Source organism: Anoplophora glabripennis, unplaced genomic scaffold (assembly GCF_000390285.2).
Source record: "Anoplophora glabripennis isolate ALB-LARVAE unplaced genomic scaffold, Agla_2.0 scaffold1685, whole genome shotgun sequence".
NCBI lineage: Eukaryota > Metazoa > Arthropoda > Insecta > Coleoptera > Cerambycidae > Anoplophora > Anoplophora glabripennis.
The window spans coordinates 1-16,711 of NW_019417759.1; the positions used below are offsets into that span (position 1 = coordinate 1).

The 16,711-nt window shown below is 32.3% G+C and overlaps 1 protein-coding gene across 1 annotated transcript in view; it reads left to right on the forward strand.

Annotated features, from left to right (window-relative positions):
- Positions 1-2,656: 2,656 nt before the first annotated feature.
- Positions 2,657-16,711, forward strand: part of LOC108915856 (double-stranded RNA-specific editase Adar) — a 36,314-nt gene continuing 22,259 nt past the window's right edge. Inside the window, exons 1-4 of the mRNA XM_018722000.2 lie at positions 2,657-2,827; positions 2,938-3,447; positions 3,912-4,056; positions 9,357-9,619. Coding sequence (XP_018577516.1) covers positions 2,764-2,827; positions 2,938-3,447; positions 3,912-4,056; positions 9,357-9,619 — 982 coding nt within the window. The 5' untranslated portion in view covers positions 2,657-2,763. The remainder of the gene's footprint in view (positions 2,828-2,937; positions 3,448-3,911; positions 4,057-9,356; positions 9,620-16,711) is intronic.

Here is a 16,711-nt window from a genome sequence, read left to right on the forward strand (position 1 = left end):
GTGGTCATGTTTTTTGGTGAAGCGGAGACTCTTGAAGAGGGTCTTTCGCTGTCTGTATCGTCCCTGTATATGTATATGTTCTCCTCCTTTTCGGAGTCCGACATTTTGTGCGTGTGTGCGTGCGTGCGTGCGTGTGTGTGTGTGTGTGAGAGTGTGTACGATTTAGTCGTGTTGGGATACCCCCTTACGGGGGCGTACGTGTCTTTTGGTGTGTTAGTCTGTCTGGTATATTGTTTGTCGGGGGTCGCAATTTTAAAGAAATGTATTCTAAAGTAATGCAAATAACTAATAAATAAGTAAGTGGGACTTACCTGGGCATAACCCCGGCACAGGTACCTGTAACAAAGATGCCGTCGGCCTCTATGCTTAAGCCGGGGATTAGGTCGGTGATTAAGAGGAAAGAAAGGGATTCTTTCCAGGCAGCCTTAATAAAGGCAGGTGGAATTTGCTCCTTGCACTACACTTTCACAAAACACGTGTGCTCTGCTCGGCTGCCTGCTCAGAACTCAACGGGATCCGATTGTATGCACGGCCCAAGCTTTGTGCGCGGCGCATAAAAATCTCCACTACTCCATTCCACATAGCTGCGTCAAACCCCATTCACAATCAATTCGCGAGCGAAGTCTGACTTGGCTACGCGTGCTTACCTTTCGCATTCCAAATTAGCTGTTCCACTGTTCCAGAATAAAATCTCGAGCTGGCAAACGAGTTGAAGTGCGCACGAAACTTCGCAAGCTGAAAACTTTGACATCCGTGCCGACTTCCATGCCTGTTACAGGACATGCGCAATATGATTGTTTTAATAAAATGACAACATAATTTTAATTTTATGGATTTTTGAGATTAGTTTAACCATTTTGTTGATTAACCATGATGGAAGAATGGAAAACTCGTTATCCCCTCTTTTACTGGTAACAATGCTTTTGTTGTTGTTACTTAAAAGAAATACAGCTATTGTAGCAATTCGAGCAAAAAAAACTCCATTCAAAGAAGACCTCTTGGTCTTGGGGAAGTAAGACCAATTCTAACGGCCTGGAGAAATCATGAATTTTATGAAAATAAAAATTTTCGTGAAGTTCGTTCCAGTGAGCCCAACATTTTTTTTTTTCAATTTTATAGTCTGTCAGATTTATCATAGTTGTCTGTAATTGGAGATACATTGTAATAAAAACTCGTCGCTAAACTCAGGAGCAGCTTGGCATAGGCTCATTTTAATTATTATTATGAATTATTATTGTACATTCTAGTTTAAAATTTTGAAAACAAACAAAATATAAATATAACTTAAAATATACAGTTAAAACAGCTGATTTTAGTTGAAGCCAACGCGCATGCGCCAAGTGTAGTCTGAATTTTATTTGAATGGTCAAATCCGTGCAGACTTTCGTGCCGAAAAATTGATTCTGAATGCACCTTCACTTAAGCTGTGGCTGCGTGCTGCGTGTTTTGTTTTAGTCTATGGTTTTAGTTTTGTAGTTGTCGTTGTCATAGACCTAGTAAACTAAAGTTGACCGTTTGTTTGTCGACCATTTGTAATTTCATTTCCAGTAATTCCATACCTTGTGTTTTNAAGAAGACCTCTTGGTCTTGGGGAAGTAAGACCAATTCTAACGGCCTGGAGAAATCATGAATTTTATGAAAATAAAAATTTTCGTGAAGTTCGTTCCAGTGAGCCCAACATTTTTTTTTTTCAATTTTATAGTCTGTCAGATTTATCATAGTTGTCTGTAATTGGAGATACATTGTAATAAAAACTCGTCGCTAAACTCAGGAGCAGCTTGGCATAGGCTCATTTTAATTATTATTATGAATTATTATTGTACATTCTAGTTTAAAATTTTGAAAACAAACAAAATATAAATATAACTTAAAATATACAGTTAAAACAGCTGATTTTAGTTGAAGCCAACGCGCATGCGCCAAGTGTAGTCTGAATTTTATTTGAATGGTCAAATCCGTGCAGACTTTCGTGCCGAAAAATTGATTCTGAATGCACCTTCACTTAAGCTGTGGCTGCGTGCTGCGTGTTTTGTTTTAGTCTATGGTTTTAGTTTTGTAGTTGTCGTTGTCATAGACCTAGTAAACTAAAGTTGACCGTTTGTTTGTCGACCATTTNTAGCAATTCGAGCAAAAAAAACTCCATTCAAAGAAGACCTCTTGGTCTTGGGGAAGTAAGACCAATTCTAACGGCCTGGAGAAATCATGAATTTTATGAAAATAAAAATTTTCGTGAAGTTCGTTTCAGTGAGCCCAACATTTTTTTTTTTTTTCAATTTTATAGTCTGTCAGATTTATCATAGTTGTCTGTAATAATTGGAGATACATTGTAATAAAAACTCGTCGCTAAACTCAGGAGCAGCTTGGCATTGGCTCATTTTAATTATTATTATGGATTATTATTGTACATTTTAGTTTAAAATTTTGAAAACAAACAAAATATAAATATAACTTAAAATATACAGTTAAAACAGCTGATTTTAGTTGAAGCCAACGCGCATGCGCCAAGTGTAGTCTGAATTTTATTTGAATGGTCAAATCCGTGCAGACTTTCGTGCCGAAAAATTGATTCTGAATGCACCTTCACTTAAGCTGTGGCTGCGTGCTGCGTGTTTTGTTTTAGTCTATGGTTTTAGTTTTGTAGTTGTCGTTGTCATAGACCTAGTAAACTAAAGTTGACCGTTTGTTTGTCGACCATTTGTAATTTCATTTCCAGTAATTCCATACCTTGTGTTTTTTGTCAAAGTCTGTTATAGATCATACAAAATGGCCAATGGAAAGCAAGAAAATGAATATATTGAAAGTGGTGAAAAGCGACCTGCTGAAGAGGGTAAAACTTTTTTTATTATCAATATTATTTTATTGTTAATGTTTATGTATTTTACAAAAAGAATGATTATTTATAAAAAAATATTACCTAGTGTCAATATATATTTTTAGATTCTTCCCCGATAAATGTAAAAAGAAAGAAAACTGAAGTAAATATTAACATAAGCCAGAAAAATCCCATTTCGATTTTAAACGAGTTAAGATTGGGGCTCAAATATGAAGTTGTAGAGCAATCTGGACCATCACACAATCCCATATTTAAGGTATCGGTTGTGGTAGATGGGCAAACATATTATGGTGTAGGAAATTCGAAAAAAGCTGCAAAATGTTGTGCAGCGACAGAAGCTCTGAAATCATTTATACAGTTTCCCAACAATGGTACAATCACTTCAACAAATAACGTTTCAAATACCAAAATGGATTTCACTTCTGACCAAATAGTGAACAAGAAAAAGAATTCTGCAGGAGGAGCACCAAAAAAGCCGGTTGTTAAAGTACCAGTTATGTTATTAAATGAACTGTATCCTGGTGCGCAGTATGATTGTTCTAATGATGAGAGTGATCCTTATGCAAGGTTCAAAGTAATCATTACAATAGAAAATGAAACTTACTCCGGTACAGGTATTCAAACAGTTTTAATATTACAGATCCTTGTTGCGCCTTCAGAAATCGATGTGAATTTTATCAAATTGTTCAGTTGAGTTAAACAACTGTTTCTTGTCCTTTTTAATTTAAGAATTATAACAATTCTGTTTATCGAATGTGTAGAACTTAAAGTGTTTTGTTGAAAATATGCAGGTCACATTTTGAAGGCGCAACGACAATATGTATTTAAACTTGGTTTAACGAATGGTCGGACCGGTCAAAGTCGTTCAGTTGACAAATATTTCGTTGGGCAGCCCAATCAGCTGATTGGGAATATTGGGCAGGTTTTAATACAGTTACTAAAGACCGTTCAGCAAATTGTTTGTTTGATTAAAGAAGTTTGTCCGAACTATTCCGACCGTTTGCTGAACACAGACTTAATCTACTATTCCATGGTCAGCTACTTTACTTAATCAATTTTAAAAAAAGTAAAATTCTAGGTCCTAGTAAAAAATCTGCAAGGAATGCTGCAGCAACTGCTGCTTTGAGTAAGCTAGCTGCACCGAGCACTGTGTCACAGGAATTGCCTAATGTGTATGGGCTCTCCAATAGAGAGGACCAGGAAAAAGCAGACACTATTGCAAGGTAACAAATAATGTTGTAAAGAGTAGAACTTAATCAAGTAATAAGCATTTGAAAACATTCTGTTACAACCATACATCTAATAGTATATGGATGGGGTCATAGCCGACTTTTTGTGCATTTTAGCTGCTCTGACATGAACAGCAAAAGTCACGTGACCTAGGATGCAAATTGCGCTACATTGATTTGAAAAGGAACTCTATTTATTATTAGGAAATTGACTCTTTTTTGGTGGTAACATAACAATTATGTGTTAAAAATATGAAAATATTTATTTTTAAAAATAAGCTTTGTTAAATTTTTATACTTTATAAAACAATATTTGTACATGAAATGTTTTTTAAATATGAAATAATCGAAGCACAAATTATGTTTGCAGATAGCGCAATGGATTACATGTACATGACATATAAAAACTGTCAAATCTATGCAATAGGGCAAAACTACGTACTAGATAGAATAAATCGTGCGTGATAAGTCTGGAAATGCCCTAAGTCACGTGACCCTAGACTGGTTTCATCTGACTCTACATGTCCCCTGTCCGCTTTCTCTACATTCCATCCGTAGCATACTATATTTGGTCTATGGTTATAACTTAGGTTATATTCAACTATATTCAACTTGTTTTAAACGTAAATATGTACCTTTTTCAACTATTTATTTGTTCGATATTTGTTCTGTAAATAATGGATAATATTATGCATGATTAAATGACATTTTTTTTACAAACAATTGGAGAATAAAAATTTGTGTTTTTAGAAAATATTCAAGCATTTAGGTACGTAATTTTAAAATAATTACCTAGGTTACATTTTGCGGTTCTTTTCATTTCAGCTTATTTTTTTTCCTTTGTTCTTGTCTAGGCTTAGTAAAGTTTTTCTAGCACTAGTGAAAGGAAGTAAACTTTATTTTTATCAATTCAGTTGATACACATTTCAAGAAGACAGTAAATATGGAGGAGTTTAGATTGATTTTTAAGTAGTAAATTTGTTTTTTATAAAGTTCTTGAATAATTTAGAGACTTGATCAACATTTTGGAAAAATGACAAGTATATACATTTTTATTTTTTTGAATGTTATGTTTTTGTAGTAGAGGTTTTCCAAATGGACATAATTTTCCTATATAAGTTTATTTGCTTTCGTATTGTTATACTGGGTGAGCCATCTTAAGGATGCATGCATTGCGGTATCGGAAACTAAGTAATATAAAAAAGAGTTAATTGGGAAAAGTTTGAACCTATATCTCATGCTAATTTAATGCTTCACAGAGTGACTAGCTGTTTAGGTTTACTACTTATTTTTGGAAAAAATATATTACCTGTTTGAAAATCTACCGTAATTTTTTATCTTTGAAAATTTTTGAGAATGTAAAAATATAGCACATAATTTTACTGTGGACGTTATTTTATGGGTGTCACATTCAACTATGTATCATAAGTGCAAGAAAATTGAACATGCCCAAAAAAAAACTAGGAAATAGAAAGTTAATAATGGTTTCTCAGAATCATAGTGAAATTATTTGCAAAAAGTTATTATATTAGTGTATTTATAAATTTCAATTATTGTAAAAAATAAAAGTAGTTGAAAATCCAGCATATCCTTTATTTTCAGTGTATTTTTTTTATATGAAAACTCAAACAGGTAGGGCCGATCTGAAAGCACCATTAAGCTAGTAATAGAATGGTCTAAATCTTTCCCTGTCTAATAACTACAGTTTCTGAGATAACAATACATGCATTTCTAAAATTGCTCATGTAATATATGTATAATGTTTATTAAATTGTCTTTTTACTCTTTGTGATATAAAGGAAAAGTAAATATCTTGAAATTTTTGCAGTATAAAATAATATTTAAATAGAAATATTGCCCTGGTAAAGTAAAAGTAAACACCTATCAGCATGATAAAAGTAGTCTCATATACTATAATCCCACAAAATGACATTGAATTTTATCAGAGGATATGGTTTCTTATCAGTTGCATGTGTACTTATTCTCTATTATTACAACCAGTTATCACAGTATACAGTTTCATATTTTATTGACGCAATAATTCATTATTCTTAGAATACTTGCGATAATATATTTATATCTCAATGTGCATTTTTCAAGGAAAACGTAAAAAAAAATTACCCATTTTTTAATGCAGATTTATAATATATTTATTTGATATTTTTGACAACTATGTACCTACCAAAAGTTATAACATTAAACAAAACATATGTATATAAAAAAATATGTTTAGTGTGATATATGTTATCTGAATTAACTGAGTGAGTAGAGGGAGCTAGCCAGTTCTGGGACCACCCCCCACTATTCCACATTGATTTCAGAGTCAAATGGGAGATTAGTGTTGGGGCACAATGGCATTTTCAAGTGCGGTTCATGCTTTAGAATTCAGCTCTCACAACAACATATCAGTTGGTAGATTTAAATGCTCTATATTAGTCCACTCTTCGAAACCTTACATGGACATCATTTACTTGCATAAAAGGTTAACCTAAAAGATTTATAAAAAATAAGACATTTTATTTATTACAGTAGAAAATAATATTGTATTACCTGACTATTATAATATTTATTATCCGATGTTTGATAGTAATAGTAAGAAGTGACGTAGTGAGCGTTCTTAAATATAATAATTAAATTATTTCCCCCAATACATTTAGAGTTTATTCCAAACCGTGCCTTTACTACACAAAGCTTTTTTATCAAATCAAACTTTAATTCATAACTAAGTGTCACTAATAATCATATCACTAATTTTTGTTAAATCAATACCACATGGAATCCCCATAACTTTATTTGGACAGAGAGCAATAAACAACAAAAAGAATATCTCGAAACATCATGTCTTCTTCTTTTCTAGTGGTTGGTCCTAATAAATCCCATAGCACCGCGGCCTATTGTACGTCCCACTACTAGTCCTATTCAGCAAGTAGTTTTGTCCTTTTCACAAAGTCCAAAAGCTTCATTGCTGACACTTCTCTCAGTTCCTTGGGTTCCAAATAAGGTCTCCCCAAGAGCGTCATTCTACTACGTGTTGGAATTTCTGCTTGGAATACGGTAGGGAACACCCCCAGACTATAGCTTGCACTCCATCTGGGTCTGAGTCCATATATTCCTGCACCCATCCCTCTGGCCATTTTGGAGCCAACTGTAAACCATACTAGGCTCCACCTTTCCAAGGTAATAAACCTTTCCTCCCATTTGCTTTGACCCTCTATTCTAGTCTCAAATGGCTTGTGGAAGTGAAACCTTGGAACCATCTTGTCAGATACCATCCCAAAAGTTGGTTCCGACATAAATTTGTCCATGATAATGGAATAGGAACTCCAGTCGTTGTTATTCTGAGTCGATATGCTGCTAGCCGCATTTCTTTTTCTACCACTATATGCAGCGGTGGTAGATTTAGCATGACTTCTAGCACAGCTATTGGGGTCGATGCCATCGCCCCCGTTATACCTAAACAGGCCAGTCTCTGAATTCTATTCAGTTTTTCCCTCGCTGTGGTCTGTTGTGTTTTTTGCCAACATACCACAGCGCCGTAGAAAGTCCTAAATTTTACTATCGATGTATACAACCAGTGTGACATCTTTGGCTTCAGTCCCCAGGTGCTCCCAATAAGGTGACGGCATACACACAATTTCTGATTCGCCTTACTCACCACTTTTTCCAAGTACGCATTCCAAGTAAGCTTATTATCTAGTATCACTCCTAGATATTTTACTTCCCTGGAAAGCCTAATGCACCTCTCCTCTATTATAGATTCAGAGAGTCCAGTCAAATTCCTTATCCTGGTGAAAGGTATTACGACCATTTTGTCAGGGTTTACTGACAGTGCCTGCCCCTTACACCAGTCATCTATTCATTTCAAAACCTATTTCATGAGTTCTGAAACTATAATATTATGTTTCCCGACTATGAGAACGACTAAGTCGTCCTCATAGCCTTCTGTATAAAATCCCTTTTGATTAAGGCCTTCCAGTGCGCCGCCCACCACTAATCCCCATAACAAGAGAGACCGTACGCTTCCCTGGGGGCAGCCCCGGCTTACCTTACACTTAGATGTCTCTCCCGAAAGCATAGCTGTTACTGTCCGGTTTCATCATGTCGCAACAATAACCCATTTAACCTTGAAACCAACGTCGAGTGTAGGGGGGGTGACTCCAGATGGCCTTGAAAATTTTACAACTGGATGACTCGGGTTCTGCTCAAGGCCATCTTGAAACATTACAACATTCATCTCCCATTTGACATTGAAATCAAAATGGAGAACTGGCTGCCTCCCTCTACTCTTGTGCATACAAAAACATGTAGAAAAAGATCTATCATTTTAGCTTTGAGTATATATGCATAATAAAATGTAGTGATAATATGCATGAAATATATGAAACGATCATCGTTGTCTGTTAAGAGAAAAATATTTTCAGAATCTAAACTGCTGCCTGTAGCATAAAAAGAAATTTTAGGTCAGTTGGATATACAGTTACTCTCTAAAATTACTCTATGCCATTGATTTTAGAAGCTACGTTATCAGATAGGTCAAAGTAAGGGCTGACGCTTGCCCAGAATTTAGGAGGCATTGTGATCGATGCCCTCAGATCTAACAAATTACGCATTTATCATTATTTATTACATATAATACTTGTATTACCCTATTTTAAGTTTAAGTATCAATTTTCCCCTCCTTAAGGTATGCTTTCTTAGATCTGAGGACATTGATTCCCTGGCCGTAGACGGCCTAACTACTCTAACTAACTGGGCAATGCCAACGATTAAACAAACTCTCTTATCTATGGTACTGTATAAATTACAATGCCTTGTGTCTGTTAAAATATGAATAAGATACCTAGTTTGTATCTACCATCTCCTCTCAAAGATCTCCCTTATTCGTACTTATGTATTTATTTAAAAAGTTTAAATAAGGTACATACACATAACTTTTTATGTACCATCTGTCTTGAAAATATTGGAAGACAATTTAGGACAGCCCTATATATATGTTTAATTAATTAATTTAATTTTTTCAATGAAAATAGAAAATTGTCTTAAAAATTAAAACCATTTTAAATTAAATCTTGATTGAAGACTAGTTTTTAAGTGTAATTTTATTTAAATAGTTTCAACACTATTATAACACAGCAATAATTTGTATTATCAGAAAAAAAAAAAAACATCAACAGAAAAGGACTTAAGTTTGACATTTGCAACGACTGAATTTACATAATTGTGTAGTTTTTGTTAATTCTATTTAAATATTTTCAAGTTATCATACGTTTTAATATTAATTAATGCTTTATTAGGCTTGTAACTGAAATGTTTGTATCTCTAATGGCTAATGATTTGACACACATTAAGAGGAAAGTTCTGGCTGGCATTGTAATGACAAAAGATTCCTCTCTAGTGGATGCTGAGGTAATATGTGTGACAACAGGTACAAAATGTGTTTCTGGTGAACACATTAGTATCAATGGAGCTTCATTAAATGATATGCATGCAGAAATTCTCGCTAGGAGATGCTTGATGAATTTCTTGTATGAACAGTTAGATATGATGCAATACCAAGGTAAGTGCTGTAAAAGCATAGTGTAAATAAATATTTATTTCAGTAGCCCATTTTTCAAACAGATCTAGCTACAAATCTATGTATTTAACACATGCTTGTAAAATTGAATTAAAAAAGTTCAGTGTATGCAGCCTATACCATGTGTCAAAAATGAAGGAGCATTTTCCTTGTTCAAATTTAAGAATATTTTCTTATATTAACATTTGCTCTTGAAACCCTCGTCATTGAAAAGTACACTTCAAAATTTAAAAAAAGCTGACAGATTTATCAGTATAATTTTTTTCCTTTTACTGGGATAATAGTCGATAAAACAGGTAATATATCTGGTGATTCAATTGACAATCTATCCTCTTTTTAAATGTTGCAGGTATAATTCATTGTTTGTTCCGGTACTAATCTAAGGAGTAGTCGTAAGATTTTGTAATTTTTTGTAGCAACTTACATTTGGGACATACATTCATGTTTACATAAAATATTTTTAATTAATCGGACATTTAAAAAAAAACGCCTATAAAACACCAGCCTAAATATGTATCCAAGGGAAAAAAAATTAATAACACGCCTTAACATTCAGAGACAGTATGTGTTTAATACTGAACAATTAGCATGTTAAAGAAGTTTTTTTTTTTTAATTTTCAAAGTCTGAACAGCTTTATAAATATGTACTTAAGAAAATATAATCAGCTTTTTTTTATTCTGCCTATTAGTTTTTCTTCATCCATCGTGCGCTATTCGAAAATACTAAACTCGATATCGTCCTGCGAGTTATCCTGTACCTGGTGCAAGGATATGATGCTAGGTGTGGTGCTTCTCTATGTCTGTCTACTGAGACAAAATTTTTTTTTGAATGCCATTTTATTTGCGTCGCTAATGTTCGGTTAATATTTTTTCATTTGTTCCGAAAATATTTAGAAAAATAATATTTTGAAAACTTTAACGTTCTTTATCTTAACAACAAATGTTTCAAGAGCATATATATGAAAATAATCTTAAATTTTGATATTGAAAATACTTCATTTTTGTCATGTTACTACATAGTCCTGTAGCCAGAGGGGTCCCAATTGCCTCCTTCATTTAGATGGAGTTACCCAAGTGTTTTTTTGTGTATTTTGAGCTGCAGAACACAAATTTTTTGGGTAGAAGTTTGCCTGGATGTCGATAAGTTTTTATTAACAAAAAACTTGGAAAATACTGAAACTTAGTTTTTGGCAAAATAAAAAGTATTTTCTTGTTCTTTGACCCATTTTAAGAAGAAAAAAATGTCTTGCAATTTTTTTTTAAACGCATAGTTTTTTATATAAACACCGTTAAAAACTCGAAAAATGCGATGTTTGCGATATTCAGTCGTTAATAACTTTTGATTGAATATGTATTTTGTAATTCTGCTGACGGCGTTTGAAAGTTCACATTAAGAGTTCACATAAGAGAGTGGTTGCCTCCTTACAGGCGTTTAATACACGATCTTGACACGTACTCTTCATTTCTAGACCAAAGAAACGATGAAAACTGAACGAAAAATTAATAATTTATTGAAAAGCAATATTACAATAATTAAAATTACTATACAAGTTTAAAAAATAATAATTATAAAAACACTACATTATACGATGTTACGCTTTTAATATAAGTAAGAATAAACTTTTTTATTATCGTTTATAAATAAAACTAATATAATTTAGCTAATTTTTTTCATATAAATCATATAATAATGTTTACAAAGCAAATTAGAATTAACCAAACATTATATCTTTGATATTTCAGATTTTTCGCCCCTTTTTAATGCATTTTGTTTTAAACGATTGCCATTTATTTTTAAAACTTGTTTGTAGTTGCGCTTCAAAATTGCACTGAAGATGTAAAATTATTAACGTTCATGTTACAAGATGAATAGCAGATCTTTGCATTATTTGTCTAAAAAATTTTAATTTTAATTATTGTAATATTGCAAATTTTCATTAAATTGTTAATGTTTTGTTCAGTTTTCATCGTTTCTTTAGTCTAGAAATGAAGAGTATGCGTCAAGATCGTGTATTAAACGCCTGTAAGAAGGCAACCGCTCTCTTACATACATGGTGGCGTACCCTTCTGAACGTTCAATTGCTATTTGTTTATAGCTTCAAATAACAGTGGAAAAAACAAATTTTCACACTGTAATTACTCATAATTTGTAGTATTTAAGGGGTTATACGCAGTTGCAAGGCCAAAAAACCGTTTTTTTTATGAATTTTTTCTGAAAAGGTATTTTATTTTACAAAAACAAAAAGTATTGGTACATTTAGTGGCAACATCTAAGTTTATAATGGCACTAATGATTTGTAAAAATATTGATCTGGTGTGCTCCTGCAGACGATCTCCGGAAGGTCCTCTAAAAAAAGGTATTTGGCGGTGACCACGATTTCTCCGGTTTAGTTGATCTGACATCAAAAAACCGAAAAGATTCTTTCAGTGGTTGATAAAACTAGGTATTGATCGAAGGAATAATCAAAATTTTGATTTTTGACAAAATGGCGGCTTCGTAAAAAAAAATCGAATTTTCGAGCAAAATTGCCACTTAAAATTGTTTAAAAAAATAGAAATAATTATACAAAATCTTATTCCTTCGATTAATACCTGAGGAATATATTTGAGAAAGTTGTGTTAAAATTTCATGCCGATCGGTTGAGCCGTTTTTTAGAAATCTTGATCACCGACTTGGAAAACAGTTTTGAGAAAAACGCATTTAAAGTTTCGGAAGAAGTTTACACATTGATAACATTTTTTTTTACTTACATGGAATCATATATTCCAGGGCCATAAGATGGACCCTCTGTAGCATCTTTTTCTTCAGCACAAGCTTTTTCGAAAAGTTTCTTGGTGGCTACTTTCACACTAGAGTGAATATTTTCAATAATCAAGAAAGAAAAGAACAGCTTCTACTCTGATTTTTACTCCGCCTACTTTCTAACCGCCCTTACAAATATGCGTATATCTCGGAAACTACTTACCAGATCGATTTAAAATTTTCAGGGAATATAGTCAGATATGTATATTCTGGAAATGTAAAAAAAAATGAATTTTTGAAAATTCTAACTGCATATAACCCCTTAATGTGAACTTTCAAATGCCATCAGCAGAATTACAAAATACCTATTCAATCAAAAGTTATTAATGATTGAAAATCGCAAAAATCACATTTTTCGAGTTTTTAACGGCGTTTATCTCGAAAACTATGTGTTTAACAAAAAAATTGTAAGTGACATTTTCTTCTTAAAATGGGCCAAAGAACAAGAAAATACTTTTTATTTTTCCAAAAACTAAGTTTTTAGTATTTTGCAAGTTTTTTTGTTAATAAAAAACTTATCGACATCCGGGCAAACTTCTACCCAAAAAATTCGTGTTCTGCAGCTCAAAATACACAAAAAACACTTGGGTAACTAACTCCATCTAAATGAAGGAGGCAATTGGGACCTCCCTGGCTACAGGACTAACAATATTGCACTATAGTTTGTGTTTTATTAAACTGTTAAATAAATATGTAACCATAAATTATATTGCTGCCATAAGCTTTAAATATAATTGTTGCATATCTCTTTTTTAATAAATAAATATTATTTTAACAATAGGTGAAGTACATGCTTTGCTTATGTTTGCTTAATTAAAGCAAGACATTGCAAGTTTATAGCTGCCTGCTTTACGTATATTTAACTGCAAAATCTTATACTAATTATTGTGTACCATATTTGGTTATTTAATTAGCATCATAAATAATTTTAATTAATGTACATGTAGGTAGATATGATTTATTGAAGACCTGCTGCAATATTATCCCTGGGAAATGAGAAAATATAGAGAAAACCAACACGATCTGGGTGGTTACTGTTGTACATCGGTGTACTGCTACTACAACATATGTGAGTTATATATATGTATACACATATGCCAGATGGTATAAGAGACATGTAGTATTGTGCAGCTATGTTATTTAAGTCAAATATCTGACATTTGCGTAAGACAGTTCGTAAGGTCCACGATTATCTTTTATCTTTTTAAATTATTTTAAGTGAGTTTTAATTAATTTCATTCTATTTTATTAATCTTAATTTTTTTTCAATTTTATGTCAAAAATTAAAATTTTTATTAGTTTAAAATCAAACCAGAAATTACACCAATGTACCTTCAGTATAATATAAAAAAGTTGAGAGGTATTACTTGTCTCCCGTGTCATCTGGTAAATATATACATATATATAATATGTCTAATATACGTATACAGGGTGAGTTTTCAGTGCATATTTATTCTGTTGTATCGTTTCTTAACAATTCAAAAAATTATTAGCAGTTATTTGTATCCATTTTCTGTATTTTTTTAAATAGTGGTAAGTATTCTTTATAATTTTGGCTATTTCCCATTAAAAATTTTTATCTGAGGATTTTAGTATCACATTATAAACAACACTCTTTTTTTTTAACAATTACGTGTTATTTCTGCAGATTAATTACTATTATAGTCATGATTATTTGTAAACCAATCAATCAATATTGAGCTTATGTTAGATCAATTACATATATTTTAGTGAAAAAAAAAAATCATTGAAATTTGTTTCAATATGAAAATAATTTTATGTACTAAGACTGAATTAATTTTGAGAATTTTTTTTATAAATTTAAGGTTTTATTGTGAAAAATTATGTAGATTATTATTTTTCACTGTATTGTCCATCGTTAGCCACTAATTTTTCCCATCTTTCTGGCAGTATACAGATTCTGCGGCAAAAGAACAACTCATCTTTTGATGCTCTCCACTAATTGATTCAATTTTTTTATATCTTCATAAGATTGGAAGTGCTGCTTAGCCAGGATGTATTCCATAGATCAGAACAAGTATTAATCCGATGGAGCAATACCTGGTGAATATGGTGGGTGGGGTAAAACATCCCATCTCAGCGTTTCTAAGTATTTTTTGACTTCATGAGCAACATATGATCGAGCATTATCATATTCAAAAATTACTTTATCCTGTCTTTGTTCGAATACGATAATTTTTTCCTTCAATTCACAGCTCAATCGCATCGATTGTGTTTGGTAGAGTTCATCGGTGATAGTTTCATTTGGTTGAACTAGCTCATAGTACACAACACCAAGCTGGTCCCATCAAATTCAGAGCATAAGCTTTAACTATGAATATTCGGCCTTGTCGTTGATGTTCATGCGTGACCAGGCAAACCCTACGATTTTCCATGCTTAGGATTATCATAGCATGTCCATTTTCTATCACTAATGTCATGCAAAAAACTATTTCTGTTTTGCCATGGAAGCAATTGTTCACATGTGAGAAATCACCGTTCAACATCTCTCAGCTTCAATTTATATGGCATCCAATTTCCTTGCTTTTGAATCATACTGAATGCATTTAAATGTCTAGAAACTGTTGTGTGATCAACATTCAATGATTTAGCAAGTTCATATTGCGTTTGACATGAATCTTGATCAAGTAATGCTTCCAATTACTCATCCTCGAACTTTTTCGGTTGACCATAGGGTGTTCTTTATCGACTGTATTGAAGTCACTACTTCTAAAATGTCAAAACCAATACTCACTCTTTTTTATCAATGGAGTATGTTCACCATAAGCTTCCAACAGCACTCGATGACTTTCAACAGCGTGTTTCCTTGACTTAAATAGGAAAAGTTAAACTTCCTGCAAAAGGTGTTTTGTTTGTTCGTAATTCGATATTTTTGGAGTTGAGAAAAAATATAATGTTGTTTACACTTTAGCAAAATGACACATAAAAAGCCTATTGATAGTTACAGAAGTGTCCGATGTGATTTAGTATAAGCTATGCCATCTATTGTAAATCCCTCAAAATTAATTCAGTCCTAGTAAAAAAAATAACGTACCGTTTAAAAATAATTGTAATTATATATGTTCTACAATTTGACTTCATTCTCAAGCCAAAAATTAAATGCACAGAGATACAGAATCTCAAATAAAAAAACTATGAAGTTCTTTAGAGACTGTTAAATTTTGTTACAAAATAACAATGCCAAATTGTCCGAGTTTACGTACAAGTTATGTTAAAGATATTTTACTCAAAATTTTATGTCATGTCCAAATCTGCCAGAGTATACAAGTTGTACTATTTCAAATAAGATATTTTATTGCTGCACAGAAATATTTGAACACTTTGTACACTGATCGATTAAATAATGGCACAAAATGATATTAAAATGTCTTCATTGTTAAGAAATGGTGACACTATAGAAAAAATCTGTACTAAAAACTCACTCTCTATATAAGCTGCGGCCCACTAACAACCAGAACACTCATGTAAAACTTTAATTAATATATTGATTTTAGCAATTTTGGTGTCATATTTATTATAAGGCACAGAGAACAGTATTTGTAATCAACTCGATGCATTTTAGTTTTTCCTATCAAATTCTAATATAACATTCTTTAATTGGAAATAAAGGAAGGTCTAAAATATGTCTCATTTTTTGATGTATAAAAATGACATACTAGGTCTTGATCTGAACAATTAAAATGTGTTAGTTTAAATCAAAATATGGTTGGTTTTGCCTTACATTTCAACACTAAAATTACTTGAACAGAATCTTTAATAGAGTACCGTGAGTGTTCTCGTTCTTAGTAGACCACACTGTATATACACAGTTGCTGCCAAGAATTTCACGCCATCCTATTTCACACATAAGGAGTTTAGAAAGTCTCTCTTGAAGGGACCGTGTAGTTCCTTGTTGAGATAAAATTAATTGTAATCCAAAATTTACATTGGTATAAAGGGCATCTTAAAAGTTATATAGTTTAACAATAAATGGATCTTGTTTGAAAATATACAAAAAAAAATATACCAGAACGATTTGACTTTGGCAATCAAGGTGACGTCAATGAAGGTGACTTTGCGAATCTAACATATTTTTGACAGTATTACTGTATCAGCTTTCAGTCATACTCATGTCATGTGTAAATAGCTTTTTCCAGTTTAATTTACATATATTTAAGGTAATTAAAAATACATAATATTTTCCTTAAGGAGGTTTATTTGATTTGGAATTGACGAACAAATATTCATAAAAAAATTAATATAAGCTTATT